A 22,374-nucleotide genomic window follows, 5' to 3' on the forward strand; every position below is an offset into this window, starting at 1 on the left:
ATATATCGCGTTCTTCGCGCGTGCCATCACGCGGATTATAAAGGAAAATTTAATTTCCCCCGAGCGTCCCAAATACAAGAATAGAATTGTAAATAATTGTGAATCGTTACGTTTCATCATGTTTTTTAATGTGCCGTTATTTCGTCAAAATTACACTCTGGCAGTGTTGAGTCCAGTAATACGCCGTCGTTGCGTCGATTTTTATCGCTTGAAATTGTATAAGACATAGTAATCTAGTTTGGCCTTCGAATTCATGGAAAAAGGTTCCACGTAGAGACAGTATCACATTCGAACAATTGTCTTTGAGACTATTTTCTCTTTCGTCGAATGCGTTCTTTCGTTCATGGTACACGTTCGCGTCGTCTGTTATCATTTACAACGAAATTCTCACCATAGTGCTTCGATTTTCTTCGAAGAAGCGAATTTATCGCTTTGCTTTGAGCAATCTCGGCTTGTCCTGATCAAACGTCTGCTCTCGCAAACATCTCGCGGGCATACTCGGATCACTAATGAATGTTTGGCGAAGTCACATGTGTCATCGACCGTTCTCTTGGATCGCGATATACAAAGAAAGTATCAGCAATTTTTATTGCTTACCATGTTTTGTTATTTATATTTTTATTAAAACATTATTCTTATGTGTTTATGTTAAATAAAGCAAAATCAGACAAGAAATAGATAACGGTAATTTCTCGCATGTCGTTAAATAGCGTCGTTTAATTATCTCGTATTCACATATAACTATATGGAATTGTGTAGTATAAAAAATAATAAGAAAATGGATGAAATAGATAACGGTAATTTCTCGCATGTCGTTAAATAGCGTCGTTTAATTATCTCGTATTCACATATAACTATATGGAATTGTGTAGTATAAAAAATAATAAGAAAATGGATGTTGGTAATGTATTTAATGTATCATAATCGATACAAGTCCTCACTTATTCTCTTTGTGATCCTTACTATCTCGTACAAACCATCGGTGTTGCCAATATCTAGAGGGTTGATCTTAGCTTGGTGGGTAATGAATGTTTATTAGGGCAGAATCCGTTGACGGATCTTCGTAGACTCGAGACGGATCGATATGCGTTGGTCTAGACGTTCGTGCCTCGAAATAATTGGTTGACTCTGATCCTGCATTCTGTGTTCGTGAGAGGTAAACATTTGCGATTGCCTGCGCTTCAAATACGTCCACGTACCAACATAAATCAATAAAGCTAGTCAAAGTCATTTAAGGAATATTCTCGGATATTAACTGTTTCAAAATTCCAATTTTCTAAATATAGATAAAAAAGAGTTTCTCTTATTGTTTTCCGATATGTTCTTCTTCTTAGTTCATATAGTTTATATAACTTTTCATAAATATCGACATACAAGAAAAATTGCATTTGCATGAATGACAATATACATTTGCATTTACTGTTCGCTATTATGTACGTGGAGATAGAAGTAGCTAAAGTTTAACTCATTGTCAGTGGAATGGTCTCGTTTTCTTCATCAACTCAAATTGCGGGAATTAGCTCCTGGCCTCTGTCCAAATTACTTTTGTATTCTCCACCGCGTCTTGTCTCATTTGATTTGCGTGATATGTTAATTTTGAAAATGGTGAGCGAGCGATAAGTAATGACGGATATTTTAAAAGCTCTGCAGTAATACCAATCTCGGATAAAATTTTTTTATAATATTCAATTTTTCTTTTCAAGGCAATAATTTACGTAACGCGGCAAATTAACATATTTAATTTCACTTTGAACGGGCAATATCATCGCGCTAATGGCGTAATTATCCGGTAATGCTTTAACCGAGGGACGGATAACGCATCGGCCAGAGTACATATATATATATATATATATATATATATATATATATATATATACATACATATATAGGCAAAATTACAACAAAATTGCAGTGAAAGAATTGATACGTAGCGCGTTAAATTCAGTTTCACGGTAGTGTCAGTGTGCATTACGGCCAGCCAAATTTCTCGTATCTGACCAAATTCGAGTGACTAGGGGGATAAATTGTTGCACGCTTTTCGCAGAGCGGCTGCCGGAGAATTGTGCATTTGCGTCACGTAACCTGTTTTACGTTAGCGCTTTTGTTCTGCATGAATCTTATTAGCGCCAACCATTTTACAGGAAATTGAGTTAAACAGTTTTCTGCATTAAAGCTTTCGCTTTCCTTTCGGGTTGCTATTGGCCTACAGGAAGTCGTGCAGAAGATTGTGATTAGGGTGAGGGAGGGTTAATATATATTCCATTAATAAAGCAAAAAAAAATTACGTTTAAATGCTATTCGTTTTAAACGTTTTAAAAAGAAAACATATACCTATATAGATTATGTACAGAGTACTCTCTGTTATCACCATTTTTCACGAAATCGGCTTATACATATATCGGACTGAGCACGCGTTACGTAATTCAATTATTATGTAGCAAAGGTCTGTTGCAAAAATATTAACTAGTAGATATAGTTAAGAATGCTAATTATATCATGGAAAAATTTTATAATGGGAATAATGTATTTTAGAATACAACTTAAAGTTCAAAAGCCTTTCAATCAATATGTATAATTATTTATATAATATAATCAATTTCAGTATAATATAATCGTTAATAATTGTAGAAATTTCATATGCTATTATTTTTTATGTTTAATCTGTACGAAAGCGTGTTTAATGCGCAAATTATGGCTTTAAATTATAGAACTTCGACATATGCGAATAATTTTGTTCGATTAAACGGATCAATTTAATGTTCAATAAATGCAATATCTGACAAAGTACTGGATATAACTACTTTATGTAACAGGGTAGGTTAAGTTAGTTTGATCTACATCCCCAAAAAACAAACGATGTAGTTACTGCTTAACATATAGTTATATTACAGTAACATGTTGTCTAAGTATATATAATGCAGAGGATAATTCCTATCATCTTCATAAACCGCACGCACGTATTGATCGTAACATGAATATGCGTGTATACAGGGTGGTCGGGAAACGTAGGAATTAATAGGGAGGATATATTTTATGATCAAAGCATTGGTTGTTCTCGAAAAATTTAAGTGAGAATTGAATTATAAAGTTATTTAATATCAAGGAGACTATATATAATATATTCAAATAAATTAAATTGTAAAAGCATAAGATGATAAAAACTTATATTGCAGCAAATTTTATACAAACAAGTTTTAAAAAAAATTTGCCAGTACTACTAAACGTTATTTATTAAAAATTAAAAAATTATGTATAATAGCCATTTAATTAATACATGCTTTCAAGAAATACTTCTGCTTTTGATATCCACGTTTCATCGACTACCCTATAGCGTGGATTCGTAAAGTTCATATAATAGACGACAAATATATGCAATATGATTTTTGTTTGCCGAGATGAATTCTGCCAACGCTGCACAACGAGCAATAGCGGCATGGAGACGGAAGAGATCGAGCTTGAGAGAGGGATGCGAATTGAAAGACTCCACTTTAGCATCCCCGACCCCGTTCTTCCCGCCTCCAAACAGTAGCACTTCTCCTACAGTTATAGTTGCAGTGTGCGACTATGTGGGACGCGAAAACGAAGTCGGGGAGAAACGGGTTGGCGCGTTTTTATTTACGACCTCGCCCAATGAAATAACGACTGCGAAAGAGCGTGCAATTGCCTTCTCATCTCGGCGACCCACATAAGCGCTCATTGGCTTTCTCTAAAAACGTTAATTACTCGGTGTTAATAAAGAGCCGATACTTCAACGTCTCGTCAACTTCGTAATTCTATTTTCGTTTGAATTCAGATTAAAAAAAAAAAAAATATTTCACCATCGTGTCCAGGATCCGCGAGTTTTTAATTGCAATACAATTTTTCGTGCCGAAAACCCGGTCGAGCGAATTACTGAATTGTTTATCGCGTGTTTGCGCATTGTTCGTCAGGGAGGTCGCGACGTATCGCGTTATGAAGAGAGAATTCCGAATATGTTCGTCGTTTGCCGAGTTCGCCCGTAAGCACCGCTTTTTGGGCTAAACGCTGGAGTTGCCTTGTCCGAAACTTTTCGACCGTGTTGTGTCGCTTAGACAGGCAGTAGGGGCAGCGAATTATTCGACGCTCACCGACAGACTGCCATGGTTGTTTGCCGAAGTGAATGTAGAACGATCAATGTGAAGCTTCCTGTTCGCTGATGGCTCCACCGTTAGCCATTAATACTCTCATCAACACTCGGACTGCTCTATTTTTTTGTTCTCCCTTATATGACTTATTTCGTATGTTTTTACATTTATTCTAGCAGTTTCTCTAAAATTTGTTTAATTTAATAATGTTATAAAATAATACAATGTAAACTGTAAAATTGAACAAATAATACATTATTCGTATTTATTTTTTATCTATGTAATAAATGAATTAGATTTTAGTAAATTTTATCAAAGTTTTATAAACTCAAACTAAATATTTTAATTATATAAATAAATTGTGAATAGAGAGAGAGAGAAGATTATATTCCCATATAATCTCAGTTTAATAAAGAATGCAGATTTTTTATTCTCGCAACCTATTGCTGTTAACGAATTAGATGATGATAGAGCACGAATAATATATGTATGTATATGATAATAGCGGTACTCAGTTTATTTTGACAGAATAAATAAAGGGCAAATCGCGAGAGGAAAGTACTATTTTATTTGTAATCTATAATTTACGCAACTCTTATAGATTATAATTCCATTTCAGATAAGAGAGTTAATACTTTCGCGCAGAATATTTACATTTTGCCCTTAATTCGTTTATTTCATCCTTGTATTATTCTTATTCATAAATATTCGGTCATATATATGTAATGTCCTGATGCCATACTACTACTCTTAATTATTTACATATAATTATATTTTACATCAATAAACGTAAATAATTTTAATATTTTAATTAAATATTTTAATTAAATATTTTATTTTTTACAAAAAAAGTTAATAGACACACGAGATGCTCACAACTATGTGGTTGAAAAATTTCAGTGACTCCGAATTCTTCGACAGTCCTCCTCTATATGTTTCTTTTCCTATCGATACACCCTGCTAAGCAATAAGCGGTCCGATCGATTTTCTTGAATTCAATTAGACGCGACATATTGCAGATGCGGTTCGTCGACGCGGGTGGTCCATGCCACGATTTCATCTCGAGTCGCCTCGCGGCCGTGAAAACGTTTACACCATGAAAAACGCAAGCTGAATTCCGCCTCCCTCCGCGAGATTGCATTAATTCCACGCGCGACACGTAACCCTAGCAATAAAGTGGCGTAATTGCCGATGCGCCCGTGCCCCTTTGGGCACCGAGGAGGAGGAAACTCCCGTCGGCATCGGGCGCGGAAAGTACGCGCAATATACACGGGGAAAGGGGTCATCGGCGTACAAATCCACCCCGACATATCCAACACGCAGGCAGACAGTGGGTCGACTTATGCGAGCCACGTGCACCATTCTAATTTGCTTACGAGCTACGGTCTTAAAGCACAATGCGCCACGGGCTCCGGGAATACGTGCGTCGGTCGGCCGTACGGACAATGCACAATGTGCCCTACACTTTCGCCCCCGCATTGTTTCTCGAGTTCGCGAGTCCAATGATATCGCCATAGTTTTGTCATCTACGTCCGCACGATTGCGGTCCATTCTGGTTAACGGAACTAATGTAAAGCGCATGAGAAAGGATGCGAATAACTTATTTAACGATCCAACTCACGAGCAAATGATGGTAAGTTTTTGCTTTAATCATACTACAAATATATACCACAAATTTACATTAGTTACTTAAGAATTTTTGCCGATTTCAGGAAATATTACCGTCGAAAGGTATCATCAGGAATAAATTATCGAATGTGTGCTTGACTCTTTCTATCCAGCTAAATCATGTTAGAATATTAAACTAGTATAATAATGACATATAATAGAATCGTAACTAAAAACAGTTTGTAAAGAAATGAGCATTAGTGTTTGACCGCAATCCCTATAAGATCAAATCGCCCAAGTCAAGATATGATTCCGAAGTTTTTAAGTTGGGAATAGCACTAAAGGTTTTATTCCATCCCCTCATTTCGTCCGTAACGTATCTGGTCCAATTTAAATTCCGAGTAAGACCAGCACGGAAAGCCCAAAGGACCTAATATAATTCTGAATACAAGGGGCACCCGGTATGTCTGGGATCTAACTTGCATACATTTGCCAAATAGGCACGTTAACATTAAGAATAGCGTCTGCATGCTTTCCCGTAACAAAAAGAACGAATATATTTCTCGTCAAATACATTATGCAATGTTGAAGTGTTACTACGTATGTTACAACTTTACTGCGAGTCTATTTACACTATGGAAATATCTCTTATTTCAGATAATTGATTGTAATGAATCTCGTAATAAAAGTACAACTAAACATCATTGAACAGATACATATATAAACCGCAATAATGTAACAACTCGTGCCTTAAAGCAAAATAAAATTTTGTTTTGACTGGTAATTTTTCAATGTTACATATCGATCAGATCTGCAATGCAAATTACGATATTTGAGCATGTTCAAGTAAATTTTGTAGCTGTGTACAGTTTTAGAAAATTACCGTTTTAATCCAAGTCACGTTTCTCAATCAAATATATATAAAAATCATAATTATAGTAAACGTGTGTAAAAGTCTGTAAATCGTGTTGAAAGTTTTGTAGCATACGGTTGCTAATTATGGTTGTTATCGAAATGTATCTCTATTACGCAAAGTTAATTTGACGCAGTCGTTCTACGCAAGCATCCTCTTTATTCCGTACGTACCAACACGATCTATATCTTCTTGCGTGTAGTAGTGATGCATCGTTGCTGCTGGGTCGGCTTGCGGTAGCAATTGAATCACACGGGCGACAGTTTATGGCCGTACGATGATCATCACGACCAATACAGCGGTCACTTTACTCTGCTATTACTCACTTCCATCTCAAACAGTCGCGCAGGCCACCCATTCGCCACTTCCGGCACGGTATTGTTCCTACAAGTTTGGCTGTGCGCAGATTCACGTAGACGTGTGTGCACGCGTGTACAGGCGTACGATGCCTGATCCTTTCCCGTGCGCGATGATACCCTTTCGAAAATGGCGGAATCCACGTGAACGCGGACAAGGTCGATGTCCGTAAGAGAGAGAACGCGACGAATATAACGCGATCGTCCGAGCGTGCACTTGACAAGAAAAAGCTCACTGTATGCGCGAATTCGGGCACGGGCGTTCACCTCTCGCATTTCGCGCCATGATTTAGCGCTCTGATTGCGAGCGTGACTTGCGAGGACTCCTGTGCTCGAAGATTAACGCGTTAAATTCCGTAAATTTCGTTTTCTTTATCTCTATGATCACTAAGAGATCATATAAATTTATGTATCCAGCAAGTCTATGAATATCTCACAACGTATGATGGTTCATCAAGTCTTCCGCATTATGTGACGTGGAAGCACGAGGAATGATGGTTTCTCGCATGATTATGGCACTTGTCGATGTCTCGCTGAGACGTCGACCCGATTCAAGGTTATGACAGAAGGACAATTGGTCCAGAAGGTAGCGCCAACGGCTTGTCACGAAGAAAACGTCGATGATGCGGTGCAATTCTCTTCGGAAGAAACGGAGAGTGCGTCTCACCCTTGACCGAAGTACCTCACGCACTGCACCCTCTCCCGCCCACTCGTTTTCCTTTCCGTTTTTTTACCGGCCCAACAAAATCAACAACAATAGGGAGACGGAGTAAAACGACAAGCCCGATAACATTGTGGCACAACGCTCCTCCGCAAGCCGATTCTGCGCAGAGTGTCGGTCGCACATTCGGAGAGGCCGAGAGCAGCCACGCTACACGAAGAGGATGTCGGCGACCGTGGCGCCATCCGCGACGGGAGGGGCGTCGGTGGTCGGCGCGGGGGTGGCACGCCGACTGCCACCCCCGCGACATCCCATCCGCCGCCACCTCTGCCCTGTCCCCTCGCTCTTGTTCTTCTCTCGCTCTCGCACCATCGTACTCCCGCCGCTCCCGCAACCCCATCGACCGTCTTCCCCGCCGTCGTACCCGCGCATCCCCCTGCCACCACCTTGCACCCTCCGTTCCCTCTCGCTATCCCGCTCGCTCTATCGTGGCAGCCACCACCGGCTGCGGTATCGATTGGCCCAGTTGTCCCTCGTCAGAGCACGGCAGTTGCTCCAACATCCGAACACGGCCCACCACCGCCTTCTTCGCCTTCATAGCCATCTTCACCTGCCGCCCCCTTTCCTATCTCCTGAACCACCTTCGCGTTCATCTCTTTTTCGGCGCGCGGTGATACAAATTGCAAAAAGGTATTTCACGCTACTGTGATGCGGCAAGTTGGTAATGGGCAAATTTTTACGACTATCACTTCCACCGTTGATCAGGGTGGCACATTTTTTTATCGTAAAGGAGAAACGATTGTATTCGCGAAAAGGGACTTGGTATGACGGTAGTCAACAATAAAGGACGATAGATTGGATTAACGGCTCATCGATTGTTTGGATAGCGGAAGGGATGTTTTTATGACGTCGCGAGAACGTAGTATTGATTAACTTCGTGTGGATGATCCCCGAAACTGATAAGAAAATAGGATTAAAAAGCTGCTTCTCCGTAATCCTGTTATCATTAGGGAGGAGCAAAAATTTATGTGATCAATCCAATACCTAGATCCTGGAATAATGTTATTCTTGCTTCCCCGCAACCACCCGAACAGAAAAAAAGGAAAATATATCTATATATATGGGATACTGCTGGCTTTAAGATACTTATGGCTAAGATGTTTGGGCTTAATTAGCAAGAGATTTTTAAATTCTGGAGTTTTAATACATAATTAAAACAGTTTTAAATTAGGCAATGATTAAGATAGAGATACGTAGATAAAGCTTGGGTCAATCTGTACTTTTCGATATCAAGCGAACGGTAAGAAGGTAAACGAGGTGCCACCACGGAAATACGGGCGAACAGGGCAATGTTAGTCGGCGGTCGTGAGTAGAGCGTGGCGGAAAACAGGGGCGAGTATAAACGACAAAGGAGACAGGCATTATTATATGGCGAGGCTCTGAATGCATGACAATGCCAGGCGAGGCGCTCTCTCTCTCTCTCTCTTTCTTTCTCTCTTCGTCTCCCTCATCTCCGCACCCTCTTTGTCTCCCGGTCGCGCTCCCGGTTACTCCCGCGGGCGCCGCTCAAGCACCGCCGCGGGACCATCGTTTCACAATGCTACGCTAACAAGGTCAGCAATTAATGAATCGTTGGCAATGCGCCGCCAGAAAAATATACGCGCATCCAATGGGACCGGTGTATCATTAAGAAGGTGGTACGTCGGGGTATGCCGTTTCATGGATCGGCGCTTCGGATGTTCCGACATTAGCAATCAGCGGCCTTTGAAAGACTTCGCGAGACTGAATACAGATACGAAAACTGTGCACGCAGCTCAAAGTTACTTCGTTTATTTCAGTATATCTCTGAGAGAGAGATTACGCTGTAATTTGTGCGCGGGATAATTAGCAACCTGGTGGTACGAGTTCTAATTAGAGTGTTGATCGCAGAAAAATAATTGGCATTAATATTATACACAAGATGTCGGAATCAACAGACGTGATGCGAAATTGAAACAATCAGGTATCACTTTTCCGTTTTCATCGCGTAATTTTTGCATTGGCGAACGTGAAAAGCAACGCGTCAGTAACTGAATATTCTTTTTATAGCCCGTTCATACATTGCTATTATCTGTTCCACGCCAGATGTATTTTTCGTGAAATAGTTTCACATTTTCGAGGCAGTAATCCACGAATGAAACTGTCAACGTTGATTCGTTAAAGCTTCGACTTTATTTTTTTATTTTCCGATCATGAACGGGATATGGTATATTTTCTTGGCACGAACAAGGCTTATGAACAAAGTCTTTCGTTCAACAATCATTTTACAAATAACATAGAAGAACTGTAATGAAACTTATCGCTGGATATGTTCAACCTCATTTGAGATATGATGACGTGGGACGGGTGCGTCTTACTTTTTTCAGCTTCACCGCGTCGGGAAATTAAAAGAAACGGTAAACGTTCTCTCTCTGGACGAGATAGAAAGCTAGTAACCAACTATCGAGAAAATCGTAGAATTTTCCCTCAGGAGTGCCGCGTTCAAGAAAAGTATATACCTCGAGGGCTCTTACAACGCACTTTTATAGAACGTAACGGCGAGCATCGGTGGGCGGTAAGGTCGAGTTTTAACCTTCCCAATCTTCAGATTGCTTAGCTGCTTTAGTCGAAACACTTTTTAGCCAATCACGCAATAGCACTCCTTGCATTCACTGAGTTCCTCCAGTATTTACGGCAGATTGATCGAAAATTCTTTCTTATTTTTATAGCAAGCCGTGATTTTTAAAATAAACCGCACACAAATGCATAATAATTCATGATTTAACTCATTCACACAATTTTTCTTATATGTTATGATATCCGAGTATTTGAATGTTATTGATCGTAGAGTAAGTTGGGTGATTCTGCTGAAACAAATGTTGATTTCGTTGTACAGTCTAGCGCGGCTGGACGATTCTGAAGATGTTTGAATGATGAATCCAATATCATCCTGGGTTGGATCGCGGCAGAAGCGAAATACACCCCCGGGACAGAAACCGTTTCCCTAAAATAGACCAATGAGCCGTCCCTGCTCCACATACATCAGGGACTCTGGGGCCGCGGCATGTGTGCGCGCAGCGGAGCAATGCATCATACGTTACAGATTGGTTTCACGTAAAAGAACGCCTATATAATGGTGTGGATGTTTGATGCCGAAGAGGGAAATGGTTGGAAAATAACGAAAGTAAAGCGCCAGCTATCCATTGTCGCGCATTGTGTCCCATTCGCGCGATTTTTTATCGCTTCGCAGCTCCGCGCTTTCATGACCTAAAATCGGCCCGCCTAAAAACGACCGACGCGGAAACTTGAAATCCCGGTTTACATTTTTTGAAAAACGCTTGCTCCCGTGACCTCCTACAAACGTCGTTTTTTCTCGTTAATTTTACGTAATGCAGCACAACATACAACGAGACAGAGAAATATATAGATAATATTTAGTACAATAAAAACGCAAGTTGGACATTATTTAGAATGAGAGGACATTAGCGTGGCATTAGCGTGACTTTTAAATATGATGTTAAATAAGTGACACACAGTGAATAGTGAATAGCGTGTCGTCGCTTCACCACAGCCGCGTTTCTTCGCGCTATAATGTTTGCAAAGATATGCGCCCTCGGAAAGCGACCCCCGTCGGCGAACGCCGAGAGAAGTACACAGTCACTAATTACAAGGGACACGAAATTACATAACTTTCACGAGGTTGTATATTCTAATTTGGCGGATCGTTAAAGGTCGGTCGACTTATGCATATTCATCAGACATTTTTTAACGACCGTCCCCTCCCCCTCCCCCTTCCCCCTCCCACGGCCAAATCCAGAAGAAGCTACTTCGTATGTCGCACGCTCTAATGACCGTTTTGTAAATTAATGACGGGTGCGCGACGTCATTTCACGGTTGATGGCGATATTACGGCCGGAGTATAATACGTCTACGCGGCACCTGCAATTAACGCGCGCGGCATTGTTGCACATCGATGGACGTAAATAAACGCGGTAGTATACATATGTAAACGTTTCTCGTTATGGCCTACTCGTGGAAGCTTGCGCACGTGTAATTACCACCGTACACGTCATTCGTTATACACGACTTAACGATGGCAAATTGTGTCTTCCCGGTTCCTTCTTTATATTTTCTCGCTCGACCACGGTAATGGATCTTCTCCGTAAAGAGAAAGAATTTATCTTACAATTCCGCGGAAATATACTCGTATTTTATTAATTACGTTGAAATAGACAAGAAACTAGACATCTGAATAATTTTTACAATTTCATAAATTAAATAATGCATGATTAAATTACAGAGTAAAAATTTTTATATTCATTTGAAGAAACAGAAATCTCAACGATTTCTCGACGTTGAAAATATATCCTGTAAACTAAAGATTAAGTGATATCAAGATCCTCTATGAAGGTAACTACTATTTTCCTATCTATTATTATATATCCTATCGTGCCAGTCAATGTAGCTTTAATCGGACGGAGGATACCGTTTATCGCGTTATCGCGCTAGCGCCGGTCGACCTAAACAGCGTTTCAACCTGCAATTTTCCGTGAATACACCATTGACCGGCGACCGAGCGAAAATATCCGGGTTATAAAATCCACGACAAGCAATCCGCCGGCTGAGGCTTTGCCGACAATCAAATTTTCCGGCGAGGGTCACGCTGAGTTGATAGGGCTGATTAAATCAACAGATCGAAACTTTAAGGCGGGCCGTGGTCATTTAATTTTACCGAACCGGAAAGGTTCTCAGGCGGACCCAGTCAGCGCTCTCAACATCGACAGCGTTGTCAATGAAAAGTTCTTTCCAAAGACAGGAGCGAAAAGTGGGCGAAGGGGCAAAGAACGAGAGCGCATCCACCGAATCACAAATGAGTTACGAGACTCGATTAAGCATCTTCTAGATGCATTATTAAGGAGCGGAAGAGCAAAACAGGGAGTAAGAGAAAGAGAGTAAAAGGGAGAGAGGGAGAGAGAGAAAGAGGGGGGAGAGAAAGAGAGAGAGAGAGAGAGAGAGAGAGAGAGAGAGAGAGAGAGAGAGAGAGAGAGAAGGGAAGAGCTAAGCTAGCTAGGGGCAACTAATGGGTTGTAACTAGTGTGTGCGGATTATATCTTCTCGGTCAAGCCGGTACAAGCCACTATACGTAGAAACCTCTAGTGGATGGGCGCGAGGAAGATGGAGAATACAACAAGGAACGATGAGAGTAGCGAGCCATCAGATAGATAGAGAGAGAAAGAAAGCGCGCGCGCGCAAGAGAGAGAGAGAGAGAGAGAGAGAGAGAGAACGCAAATGGGGTGTGAGAGAGAACGGAGAGAGGACGGGGAGAGAGGCTTAACTCGGGACTTTATGAATGCCCGACTGCAGCGCAGGAGTTCAGGTAAGATAAGGGCTTTCTGCACCCTCTTCATCCCACTGCCTCAGGGGCTACCGTGTCTATGCCTCTCCCTTCGTCTCGTCGAAAACGCTACATCGCCACCAAATCCGGGCAACGGTTTCCCGGGCACGCAGCTACTCCCTCGCCTATACTCACGTTCCGACCGCTTAACGCCAGATTTCGCAACTTCTGCCACGAGACAGAAGCCTCATTAATATTCGAACGGCGATCTTTCATCGTACCGATGCTACCACGATCTCGATATGATGCAAAGTTCCGGCATCATCGTAATGAAAACGACCCTTCAAATGCATAACGTGGTATACGTTAATCGAAACCTTCTTTAACCAGAAATCGTTTCATATTCTTATAAAATTGTATAAGTTGGCATATTTTTAATTACAAATAGAAGTAATACCAGAAGCTCTTAATAAATCGTTCCTATATTAGAATCTTCTATATAAGAATCTTTCTCTCTCTCGATCACATCTTACTACCTATCGATAGAAACGAGGTCACGGTAAGAACACGATTGGAGTTTAGAAACCTAAGACGCATTGTAATATTGCACGAACAATTCAGATGATCAACGTTATAGGCGAACTTAGGAAAGGATTGGCAAAACAGTTCATCGTCCAATCCGTTTCATTTCGCGCGAGAGTACCTATAACCTGGACGATAGGTCAGCTCGCGAAAGAAAAGAGCGCGCGAGTGCCTCCAGAGGAAAGGCAGGATTTCAATTTCATGGCGAGCAAGGAGCCCATTGAAGCCTTATTCCGGCGTATAAACATAAACGGCGCAAAACGATAAAAGTCGCTTGTGCCGTGTACGAAGTGCCAGGAGCATGAGAGAGAGAAACGGTCGGAAGGAGGTCGGGAGAGAGAGAAGAGAGAAAGAGTGAGTGACTGAACAGGGGGTGGAAAAAGGGAGCGGCATAGAAGAGTGTCAGCGGCCTGGCAGGTGTGAGGAAAAAGGAGTGCTCGCGTTGGAAGGAGCGAGAGTCAGTAAGAGAAAAGGAGATCCGTCGGGGTGGGTTCGCGAGCGAAATATATTTCCCGGCGGGACACGAATTACCGTGGAAACGAGAAAAATAATGAAACTCGTTCTGAAATCTGTTAAAGTGAATATTATTTAAATCTGCCGGCGTAACCGGGATATCGCGTGAGCGATTACACCTGGAAGAGAGAGAGAGCACGTTGGAAGGTGATACTATAACGCCGCTAACTACCATACATTTTCGTCGTCAGTATCGATGTTTTTCAGAACACCATGGCGTTAGTGATAGCAGTAGTATTGGCGGTACGCAACGATACCAATATTATTATTCTACTGGTGTTGGGGTTTGTAAGAGAGAGCCACTACCATGAACACCACTACCACTGGACTCGAAGTTCACCTCGTCGTCTCTCTGACTTCTAGCATCGGATAACCTCCGCTTGTAGTATTATTTCAGGTATACACAGGCGCGTGTTAATACACCGGTCGACCGCGTGTGTGCGTACCGCCGCCCACATATTCCGTCCTGTTTCCGCATGCCCGCTCCGCTCGCCTATCTGTGTCCATGCGACCGTACAATCGGCGGCCATAAAAAGCGATAGCGGCCGACGGAATATCTGCAAAACGCTCCCGAGGTTCCTGCTTGCTTTTATTCGCTCACCCCAGCGCCGCCGACCGCTTTCCCGATGCGGTTATCTACGTGTCGCTCGTCCGATATCAGCCAAGTATAAATGTGTCATTAGGAGAACACGTCCGATATCAGTCGAGTATAAATGTATCATTAAGAGAACTCGTGCGGCAATCCACGGGGGTGTGTGTCTGCGATTGCGCTATTTGCGTTGCCGCGATCATGCGTTGCGGCCGGCGGCAACCTGATCCGATACCTATTTCCGGACGGACGAGCGATATCTTACCGCGCTCATGATCGGTTCGGCGGTCCGGATTATGCAAAATCGAATTTCAGTATATAGTCGCCTCGCGAAATAAGAGATAGGGTCTGTGACGCTCGCTCCGAATATAGTCGGAATGTAGATGCTCCGTTTTTGTCAAAAAGTCAAGACTTTACCGAGAAAAAACGGAGTAGATTGACGTGAAATCGCGGTACGAACAAGAGATAACGAACAGAGTTAATTTTTCTTTCTGCCATTTCTAGATGATCGGAAGACGTACTTCGTATAAGTATTACTTATTCACGAACATAATTTTATTTTCGTGCAGAAACATTTTAGTGCGATATTAGAGATAGCATTGGAATAACCTCATCGGAATAGTATCTTGATTCATTTTGCACATTTCTATTATAAATTTAGTTCGAATGTCATACATTAATTGCAAAAGTGCAAAAGTTCACGTCAAAATGATGCCAAAGGTTTCGCGAGAACGATGACGGGTTAAAAATACGTCGACGCTCATAACGATGCTTCGGACATAGCTTGCGATATTATCTCTGGCACTCTCGGGAATTCCTTCTCGCCTCGGCGGGTGCCTTTTATGCCCGTAATATCGGGCGCGTGTTACGCGGTCCCGACGGCACCGTTGCAGATCGCCATTGGTCGATAACGATATTCTGTCAATGTTACGCGCGCATCGGGACGGAGTTCGAGGGTTGTCGTCATATGTGCGCCACGAAAGGGAAAGAGAGAGAACAAGAGAGAAAGGAGGGAGGGAGAGATAGAGGGATAGATGAAGGGCAGGTCGAAATCTTGATCGCGTCACATCGTCGCCGCGTCGAAATGTCCGCTATACGACATGACAGTTATGCACCGGAGATGCCCGATGCCCTGTCATTACGCGAGGATAAATCTTTCGATGGGGCCCGCGAGGCCTCCAGATGTTCGTTGAGATCGCGTTACGGTTGGACAACTACGGTGTCGAGCATGAAACGCGACACGATGTCAGCCGCGGGAGGAAGTGCGTTATCTGCGGACCGCTCTGCGCCGAATATCGGCTTGTTTGTGTTTATCCGCGTACCCGACGTGTTGACGGTAATACGGGTGGAACGATCGGTTTGGACTAGGCGAAGTTTACATTACCTAGGTTTACCCCGCATCCCGCTAGTGAACCGATTAGCCATTGCATTAGTAAGTCGATGCGATCTGACCAAGTGTCGCCCTTTGAGAACGCACATCAATTCTCACGCAGATGAATGTCAAAAAATCAACTGCATGCTTATAAATTTTTTTTCGCGTATTCGCGTAATTATATTCGTGTAATTTTGTCACAGAGTATTCGATATAAATAATATCTCGATGTACGTATTTTAATCAACTTTTCTAAGATGTATATTTATTAATTAATTTATTTTTCCATAACCCTCGCGCGTACTAATACGATATCGTTCCTAAAAATATATATCTGTAGTGTGAAGTAATATTTGACCATCCCGCGATGTGCGTGACGCTCATACCGACACAAAAAAATCTAGAATATGGCAAGACCATCCGGAAACACCAGTTACAATCCTGGCAGGCAATTTAGGAAGGTGTGGACACGTCCGCCATAACCGTACCGGATGTGCCTGGACATATGGTATGCGCACGATTAAACTAGGGTGACCAGACCTTCCTCAGTCAATCCTGAGTAAGAGTTTTCTCATTTCCTATCCTCTATATCGCTAATATTTTCGCGAAAAGCGTCGTGATACGGATAGCAATAAATAATATCGTTGTAATCCTATTTTATTTTTCTAATCTTAAATTATTTTTAGTTTTTTTTCTTAATTATCTTCGATATAATTTGCTATAATAACGTATATATTTCGGTTGTTATTTATTTGTTTGATTCATTTGATTCATGTTATACTCAACTAGAGATCTTATAATTTTCAATAGTCAAGAGTTTGCATTTTCAGTCAATTAGCTAGCGTTATAATTTATTACAATGAGTTTCTCAAGTTTATTTTAGAATAGAAGATGAGTATGAATAAAATCGAAGGAAATTTCGAAGTACCTTATGTTCACACCAAGTCGGTTTGCCATGGAAGAATGAGCGGAAATGAAATTACGTTCTTTGCAAATACTCATTGAGAACACGCATTTCAAGACTCATTTTAAAACCTATTTTCCACCTCGTAACGCAAAATCCGACAAGTTACAAGCTTGTGCTTTCGGGTCAAATACAGCCCGAGAAATCGCCGCCGCGTAGCGAAATTATATAACCGCCATTATTTCCTTCATTATTACAGTTTGCCGTTAAATGTCTGTTGCAAGTAGTTGTGCGTTATTATTACTCTTTAACAATGTCAAAAGAAACAGTTTCGTCTAACAACCCGCGGTGTTTCCGTTTGTTCGTTTGCCATATAAAAAGTACGATGCACGAAACCAATTACGCGGAACTGAGGTTTATTTGAAATGTTATTCTCACTATACTTATTCGCACATATATCCTGTCTATTTGAGAGAGTTTCGCCGAAACACATATTCCTTCCACAATTGCGTGGTATATGATTTGTTCGTTTCTCCGTACAAAAGTCGCGTTTCTCGAAAAAGCAGTTTACCGAAAAAGGCGCACGATGAATTGGGTAGCAGGCGAATTACCTTCGTAAATTCAAACATCGAGAGGCTGTGGTGAACGGAGGACGAGGGGCGAAAACGAGTTCCCGTCCTCTCGCAACTGTTCTGCAATTCCGCGCGAATGTCATCGTCGGCATTGAAGGAACGGCGAATAGTCTAGGTGAAAGAATCGCGATTATTCGCATGTTCATTAAAACGCAAACGAATTCCATGCGTCCTTCGTGCCGGCTAACCCGAACAGTTCCGTCGTTGCGTCTCTCTTTTTTTTCTTTTTCTCTCTTCTTCGTTACACGTCGCACCGTATCGGACGAATTCCGTGTAAACGATTACGTGTCACTCTCGTGGAACCGACGTCGGCGTTGCTTCTGTCGCCCGGCCGTTCTCCGTAGACTTGCAGACCAACAACGGCGTTGTTCTTTGCACGGCAATCGCTCGGTCTTGCGGACCGGTGTGTCGCGACTTTTTTTTTCACCCCTCGGCTTTCCAGCCTTTCCTCGTTTGTCACACGCACCGCACGACTCCACGATATAGCTTCGTTTCATTTGCAACCGCATCCATTAATACCGCTCGTTGGCGTGGCCTGTAACTCTTCTGTACCGCGCAAGAAAATCGATGTCCATCGACTGTGCCGTTTCTCGGTGCTGCATTTTTCCCCAACTTCCAGTGAAACCGAGCGAATAAATTAGAATCTTGAATGGAACTCACGGTCGGTAAGAAGAAATATGTACCTTTCAACCGGAGCGTATATTCGATATTTCTTATAAGCGATTGCATCTGCACTTATGTGGCCAAATACATATATATATAATTTTTTTCTTTTACCGTTGTAAATGCGTTCTAATATTCATAAGAACTAGTAGATAATTAAGCTTACTGATCATTTTATATTTTATATTTTATATTTTTACGTTAATATTTAATGATTGCGATAGAAATTGATTTACGCAAGTGCAACAGTTTAAACAAGTTCCGGCGATTCCGGGACAATACCTCGTATGCGTACGGCTAGAAACCTTTGTCGCGATTTTGTGCCTGGTCGACAGCAATGTTCAAATGTACTGTTTTCTCTTTTTGCCGCGTACACCTTCGCCTTCTTCACCACCATTTGTCACACCTATCGTACGAGACCGCGATAGCTTCGTTTCATTTGCAACCGCGTCCATTAATACCGCACACATTGTTTTCTGCCGTTCCTCGTGCGCACGCAAAAATCGATGTTTGTTGACCTCTCTCGCACGATATACAATGGGTTATGCTTTAATGATGTAAAAATGCGCGTGTTACGTCCCCCCTGTCGGTGACAAACTACTTGACAGATTTCGAATCGGTTTTTTCTCAGAAGAACTTTGATGAGAAACTATCATTTGCCGCAACTTTTTAATTTTAGAGATTAAATATCTTGGCAAACAAACTTTAAATTAAATTTTTATTACAGTAAAATTTAATTCCAATTAACCAAAAGATAAAATTGGTTTATGTTCTCACTTTTGACAAACCTAATTTGTCAAAACTTTTAATGTTTTATGTTATATTATATTTCTACTATTTATCATTTTATTACGCGCTGCAAAATATCGCCTTTAATTTTATTAAAATGTAATTAAGAAACAGTTCACGTCTAATAAACCTTATATATAAATCAAACAAAGGGACTGTGTGCATGACGGTTAATTACTCTCCTGTTATTATGTCAGAGCATTATTTCGATCTTCGGAAAAGTTGCGACGAGTAGCAACATTACGCAATACGGTAATACAATTTGAAGATTAATGATCATCTTCGGGAGATTGGAAGAAAAAATACTTGATCATCCGCTGTCCGCCGCATACTTCGTGGTAAGTAGTAAGTTACTATCTGATTATACAATCTCCTTAATGATAGAAGTGCTGTAAGTTTGCGACTTCGTCGTCGTCTTAAGATGCAGCTCGTTTAAAAATTCGCGTTCCCTAGTGCATTAAAAGACTGCCTACTAACTATTAACTTCTTTACTATTTTACTATTCCTCCTATGATATTGTTAGGATATGTATACGGTATAAATAACTTATATACTTTGTTGGTTCTAACGCAAAAATGTGTGCATTTTTAGAGAAAAGAAATAGTACAACACCGAGATTTTGCGTGGTTTCGTTGAACGAAATATTGCGAATGACATACGAAACTCTCCGACAAATCTCCTGATTCCCTTTTTCTTCTAATCCATGTCCCTCTGCCTCTGCAATGTTCCAGAAAAAGATTATAGCCATGCGGAGCCCAGCGAAATATTCATACCTGCCTGCGTTATATCATACAATGCAGTTGAATGCATTGTGAGATTGGCGCGTCATAATAATGCTATACGATATTATTGTCGTTATTTTATACCCGTCCTGCCGTTGTTTTATTAACTTCTGCCAATAGGAACGTATGATTTATTGAGACACGCGTTCTGTGCGATGTATGTTGTAAGATATGAATTCGAGTTGGTCGATTACTCTTGATATAGAAAACAATCTAAAAATACTACATGTCACACACGCACACATTGTGACCAGCGTGCTTTATTTCATTAAAGAAACCGATAAAATTGAGTACTATGGTATTTTGGATTTAATACATCGGTCGAAGCCGTATAGAGTAAAACGATTATCTGGTATCGTTTATCGAATATTCATCGAATTTATATTGCTTTCATAATGCTATTTTAACTGCACTCCATCTTTATGAATTAATAATATTATAATTGTGCTTTCCTGTGAACGTGAAGTATCGCTGATCAAAGGTGTAATCGAATAAACGCTGTAATAGGCATTATTCATATGCACAAAAATTGAATATAATATATATTTCGGAAGTTGACTCGAAAAACTTGATTATTAAAACTTACCATTTTTCTGTAAAATCAAAACGATCGCACGCTCGTTTGCGTAATAGCGCGCGCAGATCGTTTACAACACTTTACGGGTTTACAATTCGCGTCCGAACGAATGACCGTTGGCAAGTTTCATAAATAGATTACACTCACGCATTGATCCGTCATTAAGGCCCAATGAGTATTTAACGTTTCAAAGTATCAAAATGTATTTACGACAGGATTAATGCCAACCATTGCTAATCCCGATGTAATTACTGATAATACGAATCCGCTCATTTGTCACGTTACGCTTAGCGAAATGCCTATCACGATGCCTATAACTGTATTCTCGAAATCTGTATCGCAGATACGAGTTATATGACGAGGTAATAGTGAATTGGTACGTAGATGACACATTCGGTAAATCAAATGTCAAGATCTTCTTTGTATGCGTGCGTGCATGCGTACGTTGTGTGTGTGTGTGTGTGTGTGTGTGTGTGTGTGTGTGTGTGTGTGTGACTATACAGTCTGAATGAAAGAATGGGGTCACAAAATAGACTGCTAATATTGATTTAACTATTAAACTCATGTATTCCGTTCACTCGCCGAACTTTTACACAGCGCATGTCACGCATTAGGTATGCACGCGCAATTTCGTTTATTCTATTTTCGTAGCTCATCCATATATTCCGGTGCCGGGAGACTTGTCATGTCACGCAACGTTATTCGTCGATACCTTATCGAGCGGATCAATCCGCTCGGGGAATGGACGTGTCGTGCGAGCTGCATTATGTAGAGCAGTCGGTGTCGTTTCGTTTCCCATCGCGGATTCGAGAAATTCCCGGCTGGTAACTATCGGGGGCGTACACGTCGATACGTAGACTTCACCGCCTCGTTGACTTTCTAAAAACTACTTCCGCGATAAGAAAAAAAGAGAGAGAGAGAGGAGAGGGAAAGAAAGAAAAAGAGAGAGAGAGAGAGAGAGAGAGAGAGAGAGAGAGAGAGAAAGAGAGAGAGAGAAGGATGAAAAACGGAAAGACGAGGGAGATCTCCGCGATGAAAGGCTGCCGTCAGCGAGTTTCCGGTGGGTTCGAAAAGTCGGTCGTTGCTTCGCACGTAAAACCGGTCGGACAGTTCGCGAATGCGAAATATCTCTATATATAGGTATATAGATATACATACACACGTGAACCGCGAGGATGCAGGAGGAGAGATTGGGGCTGAGGGATGAAAATATGGGCGGTCATCCCCTAAACCAAAGTAACGACAGCCGACGGCGGCACCGTCCATACGTCTTCTCCTAAACCGGCCAATAAATCGAAGAAATCGATGGCTGATTGAATGGAGCGAAGTAGATTGCCGTACACTTTCTCCGTCTCTCCCCACCTATCTTTATCCTATCTGTTTCCTTTCTCGTTGCTAGCGCGTTGCTCTTCCCATCTTCCGCACTCAATCCGTAAATGCGTGAGCTGCTAACCGAGCCGAAATGCTATTGCTTACCAGTTAAACGTCGTAAAAATTGCGCGCGTATAATTCTGGTATTCTGAGACAAACACGAAGATGTTGTTGAAACTTTAAAAGAGAAAATAAAACGTAACACTTGTTTGTAAAAAACATTCTCGTAATATCTCGCGAGAGCAGCTTCTTAGGTCACCGATCCCGCCGATAATTATCCGCGCTGATTGCTTTATATTTAATCGAACTTTTTAAACCGCCACGTTATCGCACAACGTCGGCAATGATTACGCGACGGCGGAGCCGCTATAATTTGAGCAGCTAAATGCGATCATAAAATGGTCTCGTGAAAATGAAGGAAGAGGATTGCTGCCATGCATAATGCCGTTGATTAATGCACTCCGGCAATTTGTGTGAGTGATTAAATGTGCAGAAATAAGAAATATATTTTCAATTAGAATTTTGTAAATTAAAATTGTCACATACACTGAGAAACTCATTTTGTTGAATCAACTAAATCTGTGTTTGGATATGAGCAAACAAATT

General features: G+C 41.3%; 1 protein-coding gene across 7 annotated transcripts in view; it reads right to left on the reverse strand.

Moving 5' to 3' along the window:
• Positions 1 to 22,374, reverse strand: part of LOC112463596 (teneurin-a) — a 332,312-nt gene that overhangs the window by 176,494 nt on the left and 133,444 nt on the right. Inside the window, exon 1 of one of the 7 annotated variants that reach the window (XM_025030116.1) lies at positions 6,798 to 7,799. The exons of the other annotated variants lie outside the window; for them this stretch is intronic. Coding sequence (XP_024885884.1) covers positions 6,798 to 6,837 — 40 coding nt within the window. The 5' untranslated portion in view covers positions 6,838 to 7,799. Of the gene's footprint in view, positions 1 to 6,797; positions 7,800 to 22,374 lie in introns of those variants that run through there. 7 annotated transcript variants of the gene reach the window in all.

The sequence above is a fragment of the Temnothorax curvispinosus genome, unplaced genomic scaffold, assembly GCF_003070985.1.
Source record: "Temnothorax curvispinosus isolate PA1 unplaced genomic scaffold, ASM307098v1 QBEX01001437.1, whole genome shotgun sequence".
Taxonomy (NCBI): Eukaryota; Metazoa; Arthropoda; class Insecta; order Hymenoptera; family Formicidae; genus Temnothorax; species Temnothorax curvispinosus.